The 20,226-nt window shown below is 55.7% G+C and overlaps 1 protein-coding gene across 1 annotated transcript; it reads left to right on the top strand.

The window, feature by feature from the left end:
• The first annotated feature begins 553 nt into the window (after positions 1-553).
• LOC130203085 (calmodulin-1) lies at positions 554-12,048 on the top strand. Its single transcript, XM_056428985.1, has 6 exons — positions 554-669; positions 5,527-5,557; positions 5,966-6,109; positions 9,983-10,089; positions 10,309-10,444; positions 10,998-12,048. The coding sequence occupies exons 1-6, from the start codon at positions 667-669 to the stop codon at positions 11,024-11,026; spliced, it is 450 nt and encodes a 149-aa protein (XP_056284960.1). The 5' UTR covers positions 554-666; the 3' UTR covers positions 11,027-12,048.
• The last annotated feature ends 8,178 nt before the right edge of the window (positions 12,049-20,226 follow it).

Below are 20,226 nucleotides of genomic sequence, written 5' to 3'. Positions count from 1 at the left end.
TTCTTTTTTTGTCCAAAGTTAATGTGGGTGTTTATTTAAATTAGTAATACTTCAATAACTATGTTGTCTTATGTTTTATTTGCAGCTTTATACTTTATCTAACTTAGCCTGAAAGCTCCCAAACTGCATACAACACTGCTTCTGGAGACAAAACAGATACCAGTAGGTGATTGATGACTATATAGAGTCTAAATGTCCACGTGAATACAAGTATTTTCATTTAAAAACACCCATACAGGACCATGCAGGACGTTGGCCTTAACACTTGTTTCCTGTGATGGAGGCCAGTGCACACACGTGTGGAGGTGTGGTTATCCCATGTGCACTGTGTGTTTAGTACAGTGATGTATGTAAACATGCCCATAATAACGCGGCGTCAACACCGATGATCCCAACACCACCTTCCCCCGTCATGTCCGCGCTGCAGCCGGTGCAGCCCCGGTGATTGACAGCTCTGCTCCCGGAGCACTGCGCCGCTGCAGCAACGCTGACAGCGGAATAAGGAAGTGAGCGATCGGTGCTGGGGCGGCGGAGGGATACACAGGCAATCCCCATTCTGGCCAGGGCCAATATACACACTCCCAACCCGCCAGTGGAACTCCATCTAAGGAACGAGCACACTCCTCGTCTGCCACCATAGACCAACGAGCACACAACCCATCCGCCATGGTGAGTATTGTCATTCATTCTGTGCGCCGAGGAAACGCGTTTTAATTCTAGCTCAGTTTTGTCTACGGCGAGCGGTAAGGCGGCGGAGCCGGACGCTTTTTCCCGCTGCTGCACGCGCTGTATTTTATCTTCAGCGCTTCCGAGACGAGAAACGCCCGCGAACCGCGTCTCGCGCGCCCTCGCGGCTCCGCGGGCTGGCTTCAGTCGTCTGTGCCCTATTTATGTCCGACTTATGGTCCACCTTCAAAAAAAGGGACCGTATTTCCTCATAACTGCGCAATTCATACGGTATTACTAGGGGTCGGTCCGCGGTGCGCTGGGCTCCACCGAGCGGCACCGGGACGACAGGCCCGCTCGGTGAGCGTCTTCACGGGGGAAATCTGCTGCCATGTCTGCGTTTGGGGGCATTTTTACAATCCGCCCGTCAGAGCGCAGGCGTGCCGGGAAAGCCTCGCTATGAGACCCGGGAGAGAGCCCGACGCGGACCCGGGAGAGAGCCCGACGCGGACCCTGTCAGACATGTTCCAACCCGCCTGTTGGAGAAGCTGTCGGGTTTATTCTCTGTTTCCGCGGCTGCGTACGGCTTCCCCTTTCCCCTCCCGTTGCACCATCTCGCTGCTGGGTAGCGCCATTTATCTCGTATCTGCTCCGTGTTCCGCAACGCAGAGCGTCCATGTTGTGTAATGACGCGGTTACAGCTGCTGCTGCAGCGGCTCCTCCTTCACTGCGGGCTCCTCCGGGCTGCTCTCGGGCTGCTCCCGGGCTGTCGCTCGGGGCTCCGGCGGCTCATTTGGTTTTTCCTCTTTGCAAATGTCCATGCAAATGCATGTCCCAGAACGTCTCTCTGCGGTCCGACTCAAACCACCGCCAGCTAGGGAGTTTAGTCCACTTGTTTTCTCACACCCACATATCACAAGACCCCCCCTGATGCACTTTAATACTTACACATTTTAAAAGCTTATGCATTATTCTGGTGCGGCTTACATTGTGTTTCAGAAGGCTTCTGTGACTTTGCACCAAAAAAAAATCCATTAACATGCACATCAGCCTTCTATCCAGATGTTGGAGACACACACTCACACGCACGGCCACAACCAGCTCATGAAACTACGTCACACACGCCGAGTGAACATGATCTGCATGTGGAGGCCTTCAAACTAATCCGTTGATGATCAAGGCTTATAGATCGATCATGACCCATGAGGGAGTCTAGAAGCTGCCCCCCATCGCTGCTGTGATCAAATATCCCCGTGTATGCCATCGAGCTGCGACACGGCTCGGTGATCGGAGTGTAAAGTGGAGTTGTCATGGCGTCGGCCTGCGTATCAGCATCTCCTGATAAAAGTTAAATCCACTGGGCGTATAAGCCTCTTGTCTGCATCGCCTCCCCCCCCCTCCATTGAGCTGGAAGTATCAGATAAGTAGTGGGCGCGCCGAGGCCCTCTTCGGTTGCGGCCATGCTCTTGTTTGCTGATGCATGATTAGTAACTTGACAGACATCTGACCCGCTGCCATGAATAATTGATGCGCTTTGGCGGCAACACCATGTCCAGTGTGTCCAGGAGCCATAAAGTGCTCTGTGCGGCATAAAGGGGGGGGGGCTGCAGGGCGTGGCGGGGCTGCTGTTGTTTACACCCGTCCTCCCCCCTCTCCTCCAGACACGAGAGGCCTCGCCGCCGTTTGTCCGGCCTCAAAGAGACGAGGCGTTCAGGCTCTCTGTGCAGCCGTAGAAAGGAAGTGTGTGTGCTTGTGTACAGATAAATGGAAGTGTGTGTGTGTGTGTGTGTGTGCTTGTGTACAGATAAATGGAAGTGTGTGTGTCACACCCATCTGCCGGAGTGACAGCCGGTTGTGCGTTTTTCACTCGGTGATTACAGAGAAGTTTCTGCAGGAGTTGTTGAGACGTCTCTGAGAGCGATCGGGGCCGACGGAGGCGAGGAGAATCATAGTTCCCTTACACCATTTTGCATCCCCCCACAAGCGGGTTAAACCCAGTGTGAACAGGGAGCGATGCAGTATATTTGTGACATCCTCGCTGGCCCGGTGAACCGCCTCCGGCCCCCCCGCGGTGTTTGGAGCGCATTGCCGGGGGGAGGGAGGGAGGGGGGGTTGACCCGCGCTGCGAGGCCCGAGGCCCGGCCGTGGACACGCCCGTCCGCACCGCGCAGGGTGAATCCCAGGGAGTTTCCTCTGAACCGCGTGTCGCATACATACAGAGAGGAGGGGGAGGAGGGGGAGGAGCTAGTCTCGGCTGAAGTCCAAGTGCCCGAGAGAGAGGAGAAGAAGGAACACGGGCCCGGATGGTCCCGGTGGCGCAGCAGCACCGTGAGGCCCCCGACAGCTCGGGGAGGATCTGGAGCCCTGAGGGGGGGGGGGGGGGCATGACGAAGAGGGTGACTGGACGGAAGAGGAAGGGGGAGAAGAGATGAGAGGGCCCAGGAAAATAAATGAAAGGGAAGAGAAGAAGAGCGTTGGCGAAGGAGTTAGCCGCCGCCGTCGGAGCCGCGTTGTCTCCTGACATTTACGATTGTCCCGAATGTAACGAGAGACAGGAAGTGGGCGTGGGGGGGGGGGGGGAGGCAGCGTTGAATCGCGTCAGCTGGTCGTACGAGTCCGGCCGGCGTTGGAACGATCCAACATGGCCGCTCGCCGCGGGTCATCTCGCCGGCTCTGATTTGACCAAATGAAAATGGCCTCGCCTCCAAACGTAGACGTTACGAGGCTCCGCTTGTTTGCGCGGCGGTCTCCACGGCGAGATTACTTTACAAACATAAACACGCCGACGGCGCCGGAGGAATTCTCTTTGAGGCGGAACCGGCTGCTTCGAGGAACGCTCAGGGAGCCGGGCGGAAAGTATGGGCGCCATTAAAAGGAATCCAGTGTGTATTCACAAGAGTGTGTGTGTGCACATCTGTGACTACTCTTGTGTGTTTGTTTGTCTATGTGTGTGTGGGTGTGTGTCTTAGTGTGTGTTCCTTTGCTGTCGCTGAGGTCTGTTAACAATAACAATTAAAATAGAATCTTTTTACATAAAGCCGTGATGGGAGCTACATGAGGCTAGGTGAGGCTACATGTGGCTATGTGAGGCTACATGTGGCTACATGTGGCTACGTGAGGCTACATGTGGCTACGTGAGGCTACATGTGGCTACGTGAGGCTAAATGAGGCTACGTGAGGCTAAATGTGGCTACGTGAGGCTACATGTGGCTAAATGTGGCTACGTGAGGCTACATGTGGCTACGTGAGGCTAAATGAGGCTACGTGAGGCTAAATGTGGCTACGTGAGGCTACATGTGGCTACGTGAGGCTACATGTGGCTACGTGAGGCTACATGTGGCTACGTGAGGCTAAATGAGGCTACGTGAGGCTACATGTGGCTACGTGAGGCTAAATGTGGCTACGTGAGGCTAAATGAGGCTACATGTGGCTACGTGAGGCTAAATGTGGCTACGTGAGGCTACATGTGGCTACGTGAGGCTACATGAGGCTACGGGGGCATGGAAAACACAGCCACGCAAAAACGCGCCGGGCAAAACAGCGGCCAACCGTTGATTTTGGGTTCAAGATATTTTAAAAAAAGAAAGGAAAGAGTACGGCGAACACCACCGTCTATTCCGCTAATTGTGTCTCGATGGCGAGCGCTTTGAGTTACACTTCCTGAGCGGGAGTCAGCTGGAGTCGTGTTTAGATTTAGAATTATAAAGCTCTTCGTCATTAAATACCGCTGATATGAGGTTCTCATCGGCAAAACAGGAAGGAAAGCCTCGCTTCATCCTATTGGCTGCCTTAGGCCTCCTGCTTCATCCTATTGGCTGCCTTGGGCCTCCTGCTTCATCCTATTGGCTGCCTTGAGCCTCCTACTTGATCCTATTGGCTGCCTTGGGCCTCCTGCTTCATCCTATTGGCTGCCTTGAGCCTCCTACTTCATCCTATTGGCTGCCTTGAGCCTCCTGCTTCATCCTATTGGCTGCCTTGAGCCTCCTACTTCATCCTATTGGCTGCCTTGGGCCTCCTGCTTCATCCTATTGGCTGCCTTGGGCCTCCTGCTTCATCCTATTGGCTGCCTTGAGCCTCCTACTTCATCCTATTGGCTGCCTTGAGCCTCCTGCTTGATCCTATTGGCTGCCTTGGGCCTCCTGCTTCATCCTATTGGCTGCCTTGGGCCTCCTGCTTCATCCTATTGGCTGCCTTGGGCCTCCTGCTTCATCCTATTGGCTGCCTTGAGCCTCCTACTTGATCCTATTGGCTGCCTTGGGCCTCCTGCTTCATCCTATTGGCTGCCTTGAGCCTCCTGCTTCATCCTATTGGCTGCCTTGAGCCTCCTACTTCATCCTATTGGCTGCCTTGGGCCTCCTGCTTCATCCTATTGGCTGCCTTGGGCCTCCTGCTTCATCCTATTGGCTGCCTTGGGCCTCCTGCTTGATCCTATTGGCTGCCTTGGGCCTCCTGCTTCATCCTATTGGCTGCCTTGGGCCTCCTACTTGATCCTATTGGCTGCCTTGGGCCTCCTGCTTCATCCTATTGGCTGCCTTGGGCCTCCTGCTTGATCCTATTGGCTGCCTTGGGCCTCCTGCTTCATGTCCTCCGGTTCCGAGAAGTCAGGCACCAGTTAATTCACAGCTAATGAAACCGGTCCTCTCAGCGATTGGCTCCTCCCCCCCGGTGCGTTGGCGCGAGCTAACGAGGCTAGTTGGTGTGGGCGTGTACACCGGGCCCGTGTCGCTGTGCCGTGGCCGTGGTCGTTGGGCGGTGACCGGCAGGAATGTGGTGACGCAGCAGTCTGCCGTTTGGTCGCCTGGCTGAGAAACTTCATTGTTTGTAAACAGCTTTGTTCTTTCTTTGTGTTTCCAACCACAGGCTGACCAACTAACAGAGGAGCAGATTGCAGGTATGAATCTCCTCCTCCTCCTCCTCCTCCTCCTCACACAGCGGGGGGTTCAGTCATAAACATCCCTCAGTTCAGGGAAACTGAACGTTGAAGGATTTGCATCTCTTGGTAGATCGTTAGCTCCTCAACCTGAAAAGGAAGTAACAGGAAGTAGCAGGAAAGAGCATTTCCATAAGGTCATGAGTGAGTGAGAGCGTATGAAGCCACATGAGTGTGCAGGATGAATCCTGAGTGATATCCTGCATGAATAAGTGAGGCTGCTCACCCTGTGGCTCATGCTAATGCTAACGATGTGCTGCTCCTCTCTTTACGACCCGAACGTAGAAGCCTGCAATCGTATTTGACGACCTCACCGTCACATGACCCCCGCTCCCTGTAAGCGCTCTCTAACCCCCCCCCCCCCCGCAGAGTTCAAGGAGGCGTTCTCCTTATTCGACAAGGACGGCGACGGCACCATCACCACCAAGGAGCTGGGCACCGTCATGAGGTCGCTGGGCCAGAACCCCACAGAGGCGGAGCTGCAGGACATGATCAACGAGGTGGACGCCGACGGTCAGTACACACACACACACACACAGTTTGACAAAAGTGAAACATTAAAGAAGTTCTTGAATGTTTTATTGTGGATAATTTCATCGTTATTTTTATCGGGGAATAAAACCAACAAGTTTATCGTAGAGCTGCACTCGGAGCGCTTCCCAGGTGGGAGGAGCTACGGTCCACCTGCACATCAGCAGTAGCTCACATCCACACATGAGACATGGGGGTTCAGTGCCTTGCTCAAGGGCACATCGACATGAGCTAGAGGAGCCGGGGATCGAACCGCCGACCCTCTGAAGGACGAGCCGCTCACCCCTGAGCCGCAGAGGAGGAGTCACATTAGAACTGTCTCACTCTCCTGGGAACATGTGTCTGGAGGACCTGTCTCACTCTCCTGGGAACATGTGTCTGGAGAACCTGTCTCACTCTCCTGGGAACATGTGTCTGGAGAACCTGTCTCACTCTCCTGGGAACACGTGTCTGGAGGACCTCTCTCACTCTCCTGGGAACACGTGTCTGGAGAACCTGTCTCACTCTCCTGGGAACACGTGTCTGGAGGACCTGTCTCACTCTCCTGGGAACACGTGTCTGGAGAACCTGTCTCACTCTCCTGGGAACACGTGTCTGGAGGACCTCTCTCACTCTCCTGGGAACACGTGTCTGGAGAACCTGTCTCACTCTCCTGGGAACACGTGTCTGGAGAACCTGTCTCACTCTCCTGGGAACACGTGTCTGGAGAACCTGTCTCACTCTCCCAGGAACACGTGTCTGGAGGAACTGTCTCACTCTCCTGGGAACACGTGTCTGGAGAACCTGTCTCACTCTCCTGGGAACACGTGTCTGGAGAACCTGTCTCACTCTCCCAGGAACACGTGTCTGGAGGAACTGTCTCACTCTCCTGGGAACACGTGTCTGGAGGAACTGTCTCACTCTCCTGGGAACACGTGTCTGGAGAACCTGTCTCACTCTCCTGGGAACACGTGTCTGGAGGAACTGTCTCACTCTCCTGGGAACACGTGTCTGGAGGACCTGTCTCACTCTCCTGGGAACACGTGTCTGGAGGACCTCTCTCACTCTCCTGGGAACACGTGTCTGGAGAACCTGTCTCACTCTCCTGGGAACACGTGTCTGGAGGACCTGTCTCACTCTCCTGGGAACACGTGTCTGGAGGACCTCTCTCACTCTCCTGGGAACACGTGTCTGGAGGACCTCTCTCACTCTCCTGGGAACACGTGTCTGGAGAACCTGTCTCACTCTCCTGCTCGTGCTCCAGTGTTAATCCAGTAGAGGAGCTCATGTGCCTCATGGTGACGTGCTGCAGTCCAGGAGATTATCCATTTAGTGATCCATTAATTTCAGAGGAAGGGGAACATAATTCCACATAAGCATTTTCTTCCATGCCGGATTAAGTCCAGCATCCATTACTGCCCCCCCCCCCCCCCTCTTCCACCAACTGCCCGGGCCAACTGTCAGATGACGTGTCGGCGCTTTAGTCACCTCCTGTTCTCCCCATGGAGACGATGTGGGTGAGCAGGAGGTGCAGAGCGAGCGTCAGAAGACCGTCATGGCCGTGATTCAGGCTCCTCCAGCGCCCACAGAACGCCTCTTTATTAGAGAGACAGAAAGCAAAGTAGAAAGAGGGGGGGGGGGTACAGGTTGGTTTGCACCTGAGCTGTCAGTGGGCTGTAAATGGGAACGCATCGATGGGGAGGAATCGATCGCCCCCACCATCCTCAACCCCTCACCCTCACACACACACACACACACACACCATCACTACCCCCCCCCCCCCTGTTCTGCCTCTGCCTCCCTTAGCTGATGCAATCTAGGTCACACGGCAATGACGCAAGTAATGGAAAATAAGAGTGGTTGCATAAGGTCTCTGAGCAGCCAATGGGAGGCCGGCTGCTCCTCTGAACATCAGCTCCACGCACGGCGAGGAAGACCAAAGAGCTCCCGGTCAGAGCCGCCGCGTGGGAGTCACCGCGCTCCTGCTGCCGGGTGCAGGGCGTCATATTCCTGCCCCATCACATTACTGCATCCCCTTTCCTTAGACACACACACACACACACTTTCATTATGAGTCTCCGTCCTCTCATTGGCTCTCCGAGGCGTGCTCTCTCATTGGTTAATCTGCGTACCCCCCCCCGTGGGTAATCCTCCTGGGCGTTTGCCCTCGGTGGCCCTGACCTCTCCAATCCCCTGACGCCGTGTTAGTGTCTGTTTTTAATTACGATCCGGCGGCGCTGAGTCCATCACCTCCAGGCCTCCATTAGAGCAGATCGCCACCATGAGAGCCTCCATCCCTCCATCCATCCCTCCCTCCATCCATCCCTCCCTCCATCCATCCATCCCTCCATCCATCCATCCCTCCATCCATCCCTCCCTCCATCCATCCATCCCTCCCTCCATCCATCCCTACATCCATCCATCCCTACATCCCGGGGAGTCAGCTGGTGGCTGCTGAGTCCCTCGTGGACCCGTCCTCTGTGGAGAGGCTCTGATCCGCTGGTAATCCCGTCTTGACAACAGTAACATGGATATTGATCCGACCGCACGCTCACAGCCATCAGGGTGCTGAGGGGGGGGGGGGGGGGGGAGAGGGACACAATCAGGGGACGACGACGTGGAGATGAGGGATGGATCTGGGTTGGACGTCTTGTTGGCCTTCAGCCAGAGGGACCGGGGACGTCTGCACTCTGCTGCTGCTGCAGCGTCTTCTCAGAGCTCACACACCCCCACACACACACTCACAAACCCCCACACACACACTCACACACACACACACACACACACACACCCCACACACAGACACACACACACACACACACACACACCCACACACACACACCCCACACACACACACACACACTCTCACACACACTCACACACACACCCCCACACACACACTCACAAACCCCCACACACACACTCACACACACTCACACACACTCACACACACACTCACAAACCCCCACACACCCCCACACACACACTCACACACACACACTCACACACACACACGCCTGCCCCTCCAGAGTGGTGTTCGTCACAGGAGCAAAGGTTCATATTAGACCTTTTATTTCATATTAAACTGATGTTTCTGCTGCGTTGAGTCGGGCCTCCTCCCGGTCTGCGGGAGGAACCAGAGACCGGGCCTCGCTCTCGTCCTCAGAGCCTCGCTCTCGTCCTCAGAGCCTCGCTCTCGTCCTCCGGGCCTCGCTCTCGTCCTCCGAGCCTCGCCTGCCTCAGAGCCTCGCTCTCGTCCTCCGGGCCTCGCTCTCGTCCTCCGAGCCTCGCTCTCGTCCTCCGGGCCTCGCTCTCGTCCTCCGAGCCTCGCTCTCGTCCTCCGGGCCTCGCTCTCGTCCTCCGGGCCTCGCTCTCGTCCTCCGGGCCTCGCTCTCGTCCTCCGGGCCTCGCTCTCGTCCTCCGAGCCTCGCTCTCGTCCTCCGAGCTCGCCTGCCTCCGAGCCTCGCCTGCCTCCGGGCCTCGCTCGTCCTCCGAGCCTCGCCTCGTCCTCCGGCCTCGCCTGCCTCCGAGCCTCGCCTGCCTCCGGGCCTCGCCTGCCCTCCGGGCCTCGCCTGCCCTCCGGCCTCGCCTCGCCTCCGGGCCTCGCCTGCCCTCCGAGCCTCGCTCTCGTCCTCCGGCCTCGCCTGCCTCCGGGCCTCGCTCTGCCCTCCGAACCTCGCCTGCCTCCGGGCCTCGCCTGCCTCCGAGCCTCGCCTGCCTCCGGCCTCGCTCCCCCTCCGGGCCTCGCTCTCGTCCTCCGAGCCTCGCTCTCGTCCTCCGGGCCTCGCTCTCGTCCTCCGGGCCTCGCTCCGCTCATATCGCTTCGCCTTTAACTAATTGCAGCTCATTTGTTTCTTTCTTTCTGTCGCTGACCAGGTAACGGAACCATCGACTTCCCAGAGTTCCTCACCATGATGGCCAGAAAAATGAAGGACACGGACAGCGAGGAGGAGATCCGCGAGGCGTTCCGGGTATTCGACAAGGTGAGGTCACGGGGTCAGGGCCTCCGAGAACGTCCCGGCTTCATTTTGACCTTTTGACTGCATGCGAAGCAGCAAACGGGTCGTCTGTTCACATCGGCCGTGACTCGGAGATGACTGAAGCAGAGGTCGGGTTAAGGTGGGCGTGGCTCCTCCCCTCCATGCCTCGCCGGCCCGCGGGATCCTTCCCCGCTTCACACATTCTGATGTTTTTTTTTCCAGGACGGAAACGGCTACATCAGCGCCGCCGAGCTCCGCCACGTCATGACGAACCTGGGGGAGAAGCTGACGGACGAGGAGGTGGACGAGATGATCCGAGAAGCGGACATCGACGGGGACGGACAGGTCAACTACGAAGGTACGAGAGAGACGGCCGTGTTTTGAGTTTCGAGGCCGCGGCGCTTTATTAAACTGGGGAGGCGGATCTCTCCGTCTTACTCGCTGTTATTTCTCTGAGGACGAACCACACGTTGTGTTTGTCATTAGATATGAGCGTGTAGCTGAAACGGAGACGGGAGGAAGCCATCCTTCTGAATGACCCCACACACACACACACACACATTACAGGGGAGACTGCACTCATTCTCTAGAAGGCGGTTGCTGTATCACAGCCCATAGGTCCCGGCTGGAAACTGACCCACTTCTATACTCCCATTGTGCCGAGGAACAATGGAGGATATGTACTCTGCAGACAATGAGAGCCTTCTCGTGTGTGTGTGTGTGTGTGTGTGTCCATCCACAACTGTGACCACCATGCAGGAGCTTTTTAATCAGGCGGGTTTAAAGGGGACACGAATGAGGATCTGAAGCTGCTCAGGTTGATTAAAACTGTAATAATGCGTTTAATAATGTAGCAGGTGGCCGCCGCTCTGAGCTGATGTCTCTCTCTCTCTCTCCCTCTCTCTCTGCAGAGTTTGTACAGATGATGACTGCAAAGTGAAGCTCGCCCGCCCCGCCCCCCCCTCTTAGAAGACAAAAAAAAAGTTTTACTTACTCTCTTGGGAAAAAAGAAGAAGATGTTCATTTATTCATACCGTTTCTGTTTAGAAAAATAACTGAATGTTGAAATAAATAAATAAATCCTTCTGTCCACACGGGGCAAAAAAATATTACAACAACAAAAAAATATACAAAAATATCTGCATGAAAAATGATGGTTAGTGATCCCCTCCCCCCACCCCCCGGAGATCAGTTTAGCATCAGTACTAAATAACAATAACAACAACGAACCCTGTAACTACTTTGAGAAGGACGCAGCGGCGCCGGGGGAACGCCTCCCGGGCCCGTGAGCTGCTGCCGGACGTCGGGCTGGCCATCTCTTTCTTTCCGTCTGTTTTCTGTTCTTCATGCATGCAGCTTGAGACCGGAGCTCCCCCCCCACCCTCCCTCACCCCCCCCACCCCCCTCCTCCGGGCTACCAGAGCGTGCTGATTCCACAATGCGCTGTCCTCTTGTTGGTTTGGTACAGGTTTTTTTTGAGCCCCTCCAGGTTCTGGTTCTGACCGGCGTTAAAGTGGAATGGGACTTAATCATATGCTAGATAAATAAAATTGAAAAAAAGGGAGAGAGAAGGAAAAACTAATGTACAAAAAAAAAATACATTTTCAAATGTTTGGCATGTTTTTGTTACGTTTTATTCGGACGGCCATCTTAGTAGTTGTGCGTCCCGCCCTGTGTTGAAGGGGGGGGGGGGGGGGGCACCTGAAGAGTCTTACGTGAGCTTTCTGATCTGTTTCGATGGAGCGCCGGTCCTCTTTTCTTTGCGAGAGAGAGAGACTCGCCGGCCTCTCCCCTCCTGCTTCTCGACTCGGGCGGCGGTGCACGCCGTTCGAGGGGGGCGTCGGCACGCCGCCGGTCTTTCCGCAAAACCGTCCTCCGCCCGAGTTCAGTTTACATTCATTCCAAGTTGTACATGCTAGTCTTTTTTTTTTTTTTTTTCAAATAAAAGACCATGAACTTTAATCGTTGTCGTCGTTCTTCTTCTTCTTCTTCACGGGAGGAGAGGCGACCGACTTTGCTCTGGATATACATAACCACATCGATGACGCTCGCTTCTCTCTCTCAAGACCTGGCTGGTTGCTAGGCAACAGGAACATGCTGTAACGGATGTTTTTTTTATTTTTTTAAAGGAAAGTGGGAGTTAGAAAAACCCCTCCTCCTGAGGACTCCATGTTGGCTTGTCCTAGTAAAGCGAACCAGAACGCTGCTGCTGTGTGCACGTCACACACACACGGCCTCCACAAGGCCTCTGACACAACACTGCCTCAAAGTCAAGTAAGATCGTACTCTTATATATTTGTAGTGTAATATGAACGTTGAGAAAGAGACGGCGCTCCAGCATGAAGCGCTAACAGCCTGTACATGGAGACACACACACACTGGGCGGGGTTCTGCTCTCAGGGGGAACAAAGCCTTCCTCATCGTTGCTCTGCAGATCTGGGTGATCACCACCATGGAGCCACAGAAGCTCAGAGGAGGAGGAGGAGCTGACGGTGACTCGTTGTCATGGCGACCGTCCCCTGAGCGATGCAGCCACAGTGGCTCGTCTCTTTAAGGAGAACTCAGGCACTCAGCTGGCCCCGCCCTGCAGCACCGGGAGAGCCAATGGGAACCTCCGAGAAGTTGATCCACAGCTGGGAGCCACCTTGAAGTTACATCTGAGGACGCGCTGCAGCGTCTTCATCAACACGCAGTGAGGAAGACGAGAAGAAATGAACCAAGACAGAAAGACGGGTAGGTAGACAGGTGGGTAGACAGGTGGGTGGGTAGACGGGTAGGTAGATAGACAAGTAGGTAGGTAGATAGACAGGTGGGTGGGTAGGTAGGTAGACAAGTAGGTAGATGGGTAGGTAGACAGGTAGGTAGACAGGTGGGTAGACAGGTGGGTGGGTAGACGGGTAGGTAGATAGACAAGTAGGTAGACGGGTAGGTGGGTAGACGGCAGGTAGACGGGTAGGTAGGTAAACGGGTAAGTAGATAGGTAGATAGCCAGGTAGGTAGACAGGTAGGTAGGTAGGTGGGTATAGGTGGGTAAGTAGGTAACTGTTATGTGTTGGTGTGGAGATTGAACCCAAACGCAGACGGACACCAGCTTGAATAGAATCAGTGCTCTTTATTCCAAAAACAAGGCAAAACAGAAATAACAAAAAGGCAGGGGTCTCAGACCAAAGTCTCTTGCTCCGAGGTCGGGAGGGAAGCTCGACCGAACACTCAACAAAAAGGAAAGAATAGTCAGTGGGCTCCTCACTCAGGTGACGACCGTGTCTCTACACTGAGCGAAAACAAAACAAAGTACCGGTCTACAGAGTAACGAGAAGATGAACTCACAGGGCGAGTGGACGTACGGACTGGCCTCAGGTTGGTAAACCAACGACCTGACAGTGAGTAAGAGCAGGGCCAGGGTATTTAAGCCAGCTGGAGATGATCAGGTGAGATGAGCCCCAGCTGGCTCTTCTGGAGGAAGGCGTGACAGTGGGCGGAGTTCGGAGGAGGGAAACTGCAGGGGAGACAGAGATCCTAACAGTACCCCCCCCTCAATGGGAGCCTCTTGGCGAACCGCCCGGTCTGCCGGGGTTCTGGTGATGATAATCACGGATCAATGCCGGATCCAGGATCCGAGACCGAGGCACCCAGCAGCGCCTCGACCATACCCTCCCAATCGAAAAGGTTTTGAAACCCCCTGCCCCGCCGACGAACCTCCAGGAGGCGGCTCACCAGATAGGCCGGGCCTCCAATGAGTCGGGGGTGGAGGGGTTCGGACGGAGGGTTCAGCGGCTGGAAACCACGGGCTTGAGGAGGGAGACATGAAACACCGGTGGATTCTCATGCAGCGGGTAACTGAAGCTTGACTGCGACAGGGTTGATTATGGATGTGATGGGAAAGGGCCGATGTACCGGGGCGAGCTTCTTGGACTCGGTATGAAGAGGATGTCTCTTGTGGAGAGCCACACTTCTTGTCCGATGCGGTAGACGGGGCAGGAGCACGGCGCGATCCGCCATCCTCTTGTTCCGGTCTGCCGTGCGGCAGGGCAGCCCGGGTCTCTCCATACCCGCCTACACCGACGGGCATTGTGCTGGACGGAGGGACCGCCACCGCGCTCCTGGCTGGGAAAAAGAGGTGGTTGGTAGCCTAATGAGGCCTCAAATGGGGACAGTCCGGTGGCCTGAGAGGCGTGGGCATTGTGGGCATATTCCACCCATGATAGGTGCTGGCTCCAGGAGGAGGGGTTGGCAGCAGTCACGCACCTGAGCATGGCCTCTAGTTCCTGGTTCAGCCTCTCCGTTTGGCCATTAGTTTGTGGGTGGAACCCGGAGGAGAGGCTGACCGTGGTGTCGAGGGTCCGGAAGAACGCCTTCCAGACCTGAGGAGAACTGCGGACCACGGTCTGAGACGATGTCCGCAGGGATGCCATGGAGCCGGAAGACGTGCAGGGTGAGGAGATCCGTGGTCTCGGGCAGACGGGAGCTTGGGCAGTGGGATGAAGTGTGCAGCCTTGGAAAACCGGTCCACCATGGTTAAAATCACAGTGTGACCATTAGAGGGGGGAAGGCCAGTGACAAAATCCACTGCAATGTGGGACCACGGCCGTTGGGGAACGGGAGTGGTCTTAGCAAGCCTGAGGGAGGCCGGTGTGAGGTCTTGCTGCGAGCGCACGTGGTACAGGCCTGACATACGCCGGGTGTCCTTCGAGGAAGGCCACCAGAAGGCACGCGCAGCCAATCTATTGTACGCCGTATACCGGGTGGCCGGAGAGTCGGGAGTCGTGAGCCCATCGCAGAACCCGGAACGGACAGGCGGGGAACAAACAGGCGGTCTGGAGGTCCTCCGGGACCAGGTTCGGTGAGCTGGGCTTCACGAACTGCCGTCTCGATCTCCCAGGTGACGGCTCCGAGCACGGATGAAGCTGGCAGGATCGTATCCGGAGTGGGGGTTCCATTGGCACGGGTAAACTGACGGGAGAGAGCGCCTGGCTTAGTGTTCTTGTGGCCTGGGCGGTAAGTGATTAAAAAATTGAATCTGGCGAAGAATAAGGCCCAGCGAGCCTGGCGAGAGTTGAGGCGTCTGGCTGAGTGGATATATTCCAAGTTTCTATGGTCAGTCCAAATGATGAAGGGGTGTACCGCCTCCAACCAATGCCTCCACTCCTCCAAAGCCAGTTTAATAGCCAGCAACTCCCGGTTGCCAACATCGTAGTTCTTCTGCACAGAGGAGAGTTTACGCGAGAAGAACGCACAGGGGTGGAGCTTAGAGTCGGACCCGGACCGTTGGGATAGGATGGCTCCGACTCCGTGTCAGAGGCATCCACCTCGACGACAAACTGACGGGTCTCGTGGTGGACCAGGATAGGGGCTGAGGCAAACCGCTCCTTAAGGGTTTGGAAAGCCCTGTCGGCCTCAGGAGTCCAGGTATACTCCACCTTAGGGAGGTGAGTTGAGTCAGGGGTTGGCTATGCGGCTGTAGTCCCAATGAAGCGCCGGTAGAAGTTGGCGAACCCCAGGAACTGCTGGAGCTGTCGTCGACGAGGGTACCGCCACTCCGTTACTGCTTTTACCTTCTCGGGGTCCTTTCTGAGCTGGCCCTCCTCAATGATAAAGCCCAGGAACTGCACAGAGGACACGTGAAACTCGCACTTCTCAGCCTTTACAAAGAGTTGGTTCTCCAGCAGGTGTTGTAAAACCTGACGGACATGGCAGCTGTGCTCTTGTGTGTCTGAGGAGAAAATGAGGATGTCATCCAGGTATACGAACACAAAACGGTTTAGGAAGTCACGGAGGACATCATTAACCAAGGCTTGGAACACGGGGCATTGGTTAACCCAAAAGGCATTACCAGATACTCAAAGTGGCCCAAGGGTGTGTTGAATGCGGTCTTCCATTCGTCCCCCTCCCGTATCCGCACAAGGTGATAGGCGCTATGGAGGTCCAGTTTAGTGAAGATCTTGGCGCTGGCTAGGGATTCAAAGACAGAGGTGATAAGTGGTAATGGGTACTTGTTCTTAATGGTTATTTGGTTCAAACCTCTGAAGTCGATGCAGGGACGAAGGCTCCGATCCTTCTTGGTGACGAAGAAGAAGCCCGCCTCAGAGGGGAGGAAGAGGGCCGTATAATCCCTGCAGCGAGAGAGTCGGTAATGTATGTCTCCATCGACTCGCTCAGGTCTAGAAAGGTTATACAGACGGCTAGTAGGGAGTGGTGCGCCGGGGAGCAGGTCAATTGCGCAGTCGTAGGGACGATGGGAAGGTAGTGAAAGGGCCCGCTTCTTGTTGAAAACCTCCTTTAGGTCCAGATACTCACAGGGGACGGAGGAGAGCGTAGGCTCGGTGTCCGGTGGGTTGAGCTGAGGGGTCCGACGGGGAACTGCTGATCTGAGACAGCGGGAAAGACGAGAAGAAATGAACCAAGACAGAAAGACGGGTAGGTAGACAGGTGGGTAGACAGGTGGGTGGGTAGACGGGTAGGTAGATAGACAAGTAGGTAGGTAGATAGACAGGTGGGTGGGTAGGTAGGTAGATAAGTAGGTAGATGGGTAGGTAGACAGGTAGGTAGACAGGTGGGTAGACAGGTGGGTGGGTAGGTAGGTAGACAAGTAGGTAGATGGGTAGGTAGACAGGTAGGTAGACAGGTGGGTGGGTAGACGGGTAGGTAGATAGACAAGTAGGTAGACGGGTAGGTAGGTAAACGGGTAAGTGGGTAGGTAAGTAGATAGGTAGATAGCCAGGTAGGTAGACAGGTAGGTAGGTAGGTAGGTAGGTGGGTATAGGTGGGTAAGTAGGTAACTGTTATGTGTTGGTGTGGAGATTGAACCCAAACGCAGACGGACACCAGCTTGAATAGAATCAGTGCTCTTTATTCCAAAAACAAGGCAAAACAGAAATAACAAAAAGGCAGGGGTCTCAGACCAAAGTCTCTTGCTCCGAGGTCGGGAGGGAAGCTCGATCAACACTCAACAAAAGGAAAGAATAGTCAGTGGGCTCCTCACTCAGGTGACGACCGTGTCTCTACACTGAGCGAAAACAAAACAAAGTACCGTCTACAGAGTAACGACGACAAGATGAACTCACAGGGCGAGTGGACGTACGGACTGGCCTCAGGTTGGTAAACCAACGACCTGACAGTGAGTAAGAGCAGGGCCGGGGTATTTAAGCCAGCTGGAGATGATCAGGTGAGATGAGCCCCAGCTGGCTCTTCTGGAGGAAGGCGTGACAGTGGGCGGAGTTCGGAGGAGGGAAACTGCAGGGGAGACAGAGATCCTAACAGTACCCCCCCCTCAATGGGAGCCTCTTGGCGAACCGCCCGGTCTGCCGGGGTTCTGGTGATGATAATCACGGATCAATGCCGGATCCAGGATCCGAGACCGAGGCACCCAGCAGCGCTCCTCGGGACCATACCCCTCCCAATCGACAAGGTATTGAAACCCTCTGCCACGTCGACGAACCTCCAGGAGGCGGCTCACCGTATAGGCCGGGCCTCCTCCAATGAGTCGGGGGGGTGGAGGGGGTTCGGACGGAGGGTTCAGCGGGCTGGAAACCACGGGCTTGAGGAGGGAGACATGAAACACCGGGTGGATTCTCATGCAGCGGGGTAACTGAAGCTTGACTGCGACAGGGTTGATTATGGATGTGATGGGAAAGGGCCGATGTACCGGGGCGAGCTTCTTGGACTCGGTATGAAGAGGGATGTCTCTTGTGGAGAGCCACACTTCTTGTCCGATGCGGTAGACGGGCAGGAGCACGCGTCGATCCGCCATCCTCTTGTTCCGGTCTGCCGTGCGAGCAGGGCAGCCCGGTCTCTCTCCATACCCGCCTACACCGACGGGCATTGTGCTGGACGGAGGGACCGCCACCTCGCGCTCCTGGCTGGGAAAAAGAGGTGGTTGGTAGCCTAATGAGGCCTCAAATGGGGACAGTCCGTGGCCGAGAGGTGTGGGCATTGTGGGCATATTCCACCCATGATAGGTGCTGGCTCCAGGAGGAGGGGTTGGCAGCAGTCACGCACCTGAGCATGGCCTCTAGTTCCTGGTTCAGCCTCTCCGTTTGGCCATTAGTTTGTGGGTGGAACCCGGAGGAGAGGCTGACCGTGGTGTCGAGGGTCCGGAAGAACGCCTTCCAGACCTGAGGAGAACTGCGGACCACGGTCTGAGACGATGTCCGCAGGGATGCCATGGAGCCGAAGACGTGCAGGGTGAGGAGATCCGTGGTCTCGGGCAGACGGGAGCTTGGGCAGTGGGATGAAGTGTGCAGCCTTGGAAAACCGGTCCACCATGGTTAAAATCACAGTGTGACCATTAGAGGGGGGAAGGCCAGTGACAAAATCCACTGCAATGTGGGACCACGGCCGTTGGGGAACGGGGAGTGGTCTTAGCAAGCCTGAGGGAGGCCGGTGTGAGGTCTTGCTGCGAGCGCACGTGGTACAGGCCTGGACATACATCGGGTGTCCCTTTCGAGGGAAGGCCACCAGAAGGCACGGCGCAGCCAATCTATTGTACGCCGTATACCGGGGTGGCCGGAGAGTCGGGAGTCGTGAGCCCATCGCAGAACCCGGGAACGGACAGGCGGGGAACAAACAGGCGGTCTGGAGGTCCCCTCCGGGACCAGGTTCGTGAGCTGGGCTTCACGAACTGCCGCCTCGATCTCCCAGGTGACGGCTCCGAGCACGGACGAAGCTGGCAGGATCATATCAGGAGTAGGGGTTCCATTGGCACGGGTAAACTGACGGGAGAGAGCGTCTGGCTTAGTGTTCTTGTGGCCTGGGCGTAAGTGATTAAAAAATTGAATCTGGCGAAGAATAAGGCCCAGCGAGCCTGGCGAGAGTTGAGGCGTCTGGCTGAGTGGATATATTCCAAGTTTCTATGGTCAGTCCAAATGATGAAGGGGTGTACCGCGCCCTCCAACCAATGCCTCCACTCCTCCAAAGCCAGTTTAATAGCCAGCAACTCCCGGTTGCCAACATCGTAGTTCTTCTGCACAGAGGAGAGTTTACGCGAGAAGAACGCACAGGGGTGGAGCTTAGAGTCGGACCCGGACCGTTGGGATAGGATGGCTCCGACTCCGGTGTCAGAGGCATCCACCTCGACGACAAACTGACGGGTCTCGCGGGTGGACCAGGATAGGGGCTGAGGCAAACCGCTCCTTAAGGGTTTGGAAAGCCCTGTCGGCCTCAGGAGTCCAGGTATACTCCACCTTAGGGGAGGTGAGTTGAGTCAGGGGGTTGGCTATGCGGCTGTAGTCCCGAATGAAGCGCCGGTAGAAGTTGGCGAACCCCAGGAACTGCTGGAGCTGTCGTCGCGACGAGGGTACCGGCCACTCCGTTACTGCTTTTACCTTCTCGGGGTCCTTTCTGAGCTGGCCCTCCTCAATGATAAAGCCCAGGAACTGCACAGAGGACACGTGAAACTCGCACTTCTCAGCCTTTACAAAGAGTTGGTTCTCCAGCAGGTGTTGTAAAACCTGACGGACATGGCAGCTGTGCTCTTGTGTGTCTGAGGAGAAAATGAGGATGTCATCCAGGTATACGAACACAAAACGGTTTAGGAAGTCACGGAGGACATCATTAACCAAGGCTTGGAACACGGCGGGGGCATTGGTTAACCCAAAAGGCATTACCAGATACTCAAAGTGGCCCAAGGGTGTGTTGAATGCGGTCTTCCATTCGTCCCCCTCCCGTATCCGCACAAGGTGATAGGCGCTATGGAGGTCCAGTTTAGTGAAGATCTTGGCGCTGGCTAGGGATTCAAAGACAGAGGTGATAAGTGGTAATGGGTACTTGTTCTTAATGGTTATTTGGTTCAAACCTCTGAAGTCGATGCAGGGACGAAGGCTCCGATCCTTCTTGGTGACGAAGAAGAAGCCCGCCCCCAGAGGGGAGGAAGAGGGCCGTATAATCCCTGCAGCGAGAGAGTCGGTAATGTATGTCTCCATCGACTCGCGTTCAGGTCTAGAAAGGTTATACAGACGGCTAGTAGGGAGTGGTGCGCCGGGGAGCAGGTCAATTGCGCAGTCGTAGGGACGATGGGAAGGTAGTGAAAGGGCCCGCTTCTTGTTGAAAACCTCCTTTAGGTCCAGATACTCACAGGGGACGGAGGAGAGCGTAGGCTCGGTGTCCGTGGGTTGAGCTGAGGGTCCGACGGGGAACTGCTGATCT

Source organism: Pseudoliparis swirei, chromosome 12 (genome assembly GCF_029220125.1).
Source record: "Pseudoliparis swirei isolate HS2019 ecotype Mariana Trench chromosome 12, NWPU_hadal_v1, whole genome shotgun sequence".
NCBI classification, from domain to species: domain Eukaryota; kingdom Metazoa; phylum Chordata; class Actinopteri; order Perciformes; family Liparidae; genus Pseudoliparis; species Pseudoliparis swirei.
Note: the sequence above shows the minus strand (reverse complement) of the source record. Positions and strands in the feature narration are given on the sequence as shown.

Excerpts from the sequence above, each read along its gene's own strand:
- LOC130203085 (XM_056428985.1), top strand. Across the intron at positions 5,558-5,965 it reads AACAGAGGAGCAGATTGCAG|AGTTCAAGGAGGCGTTCTCC; the intron begins GTATGAATCTCC and ends CCCCCCCCGCAG. Across the intron at positions 10,445-10,997 it reads CGGACAGGTCAACTACGAAG|AGTTTGTACAGATGATGACT; the intron begins GTACGAGAGAGA and ends CTCTCTCTGCAG.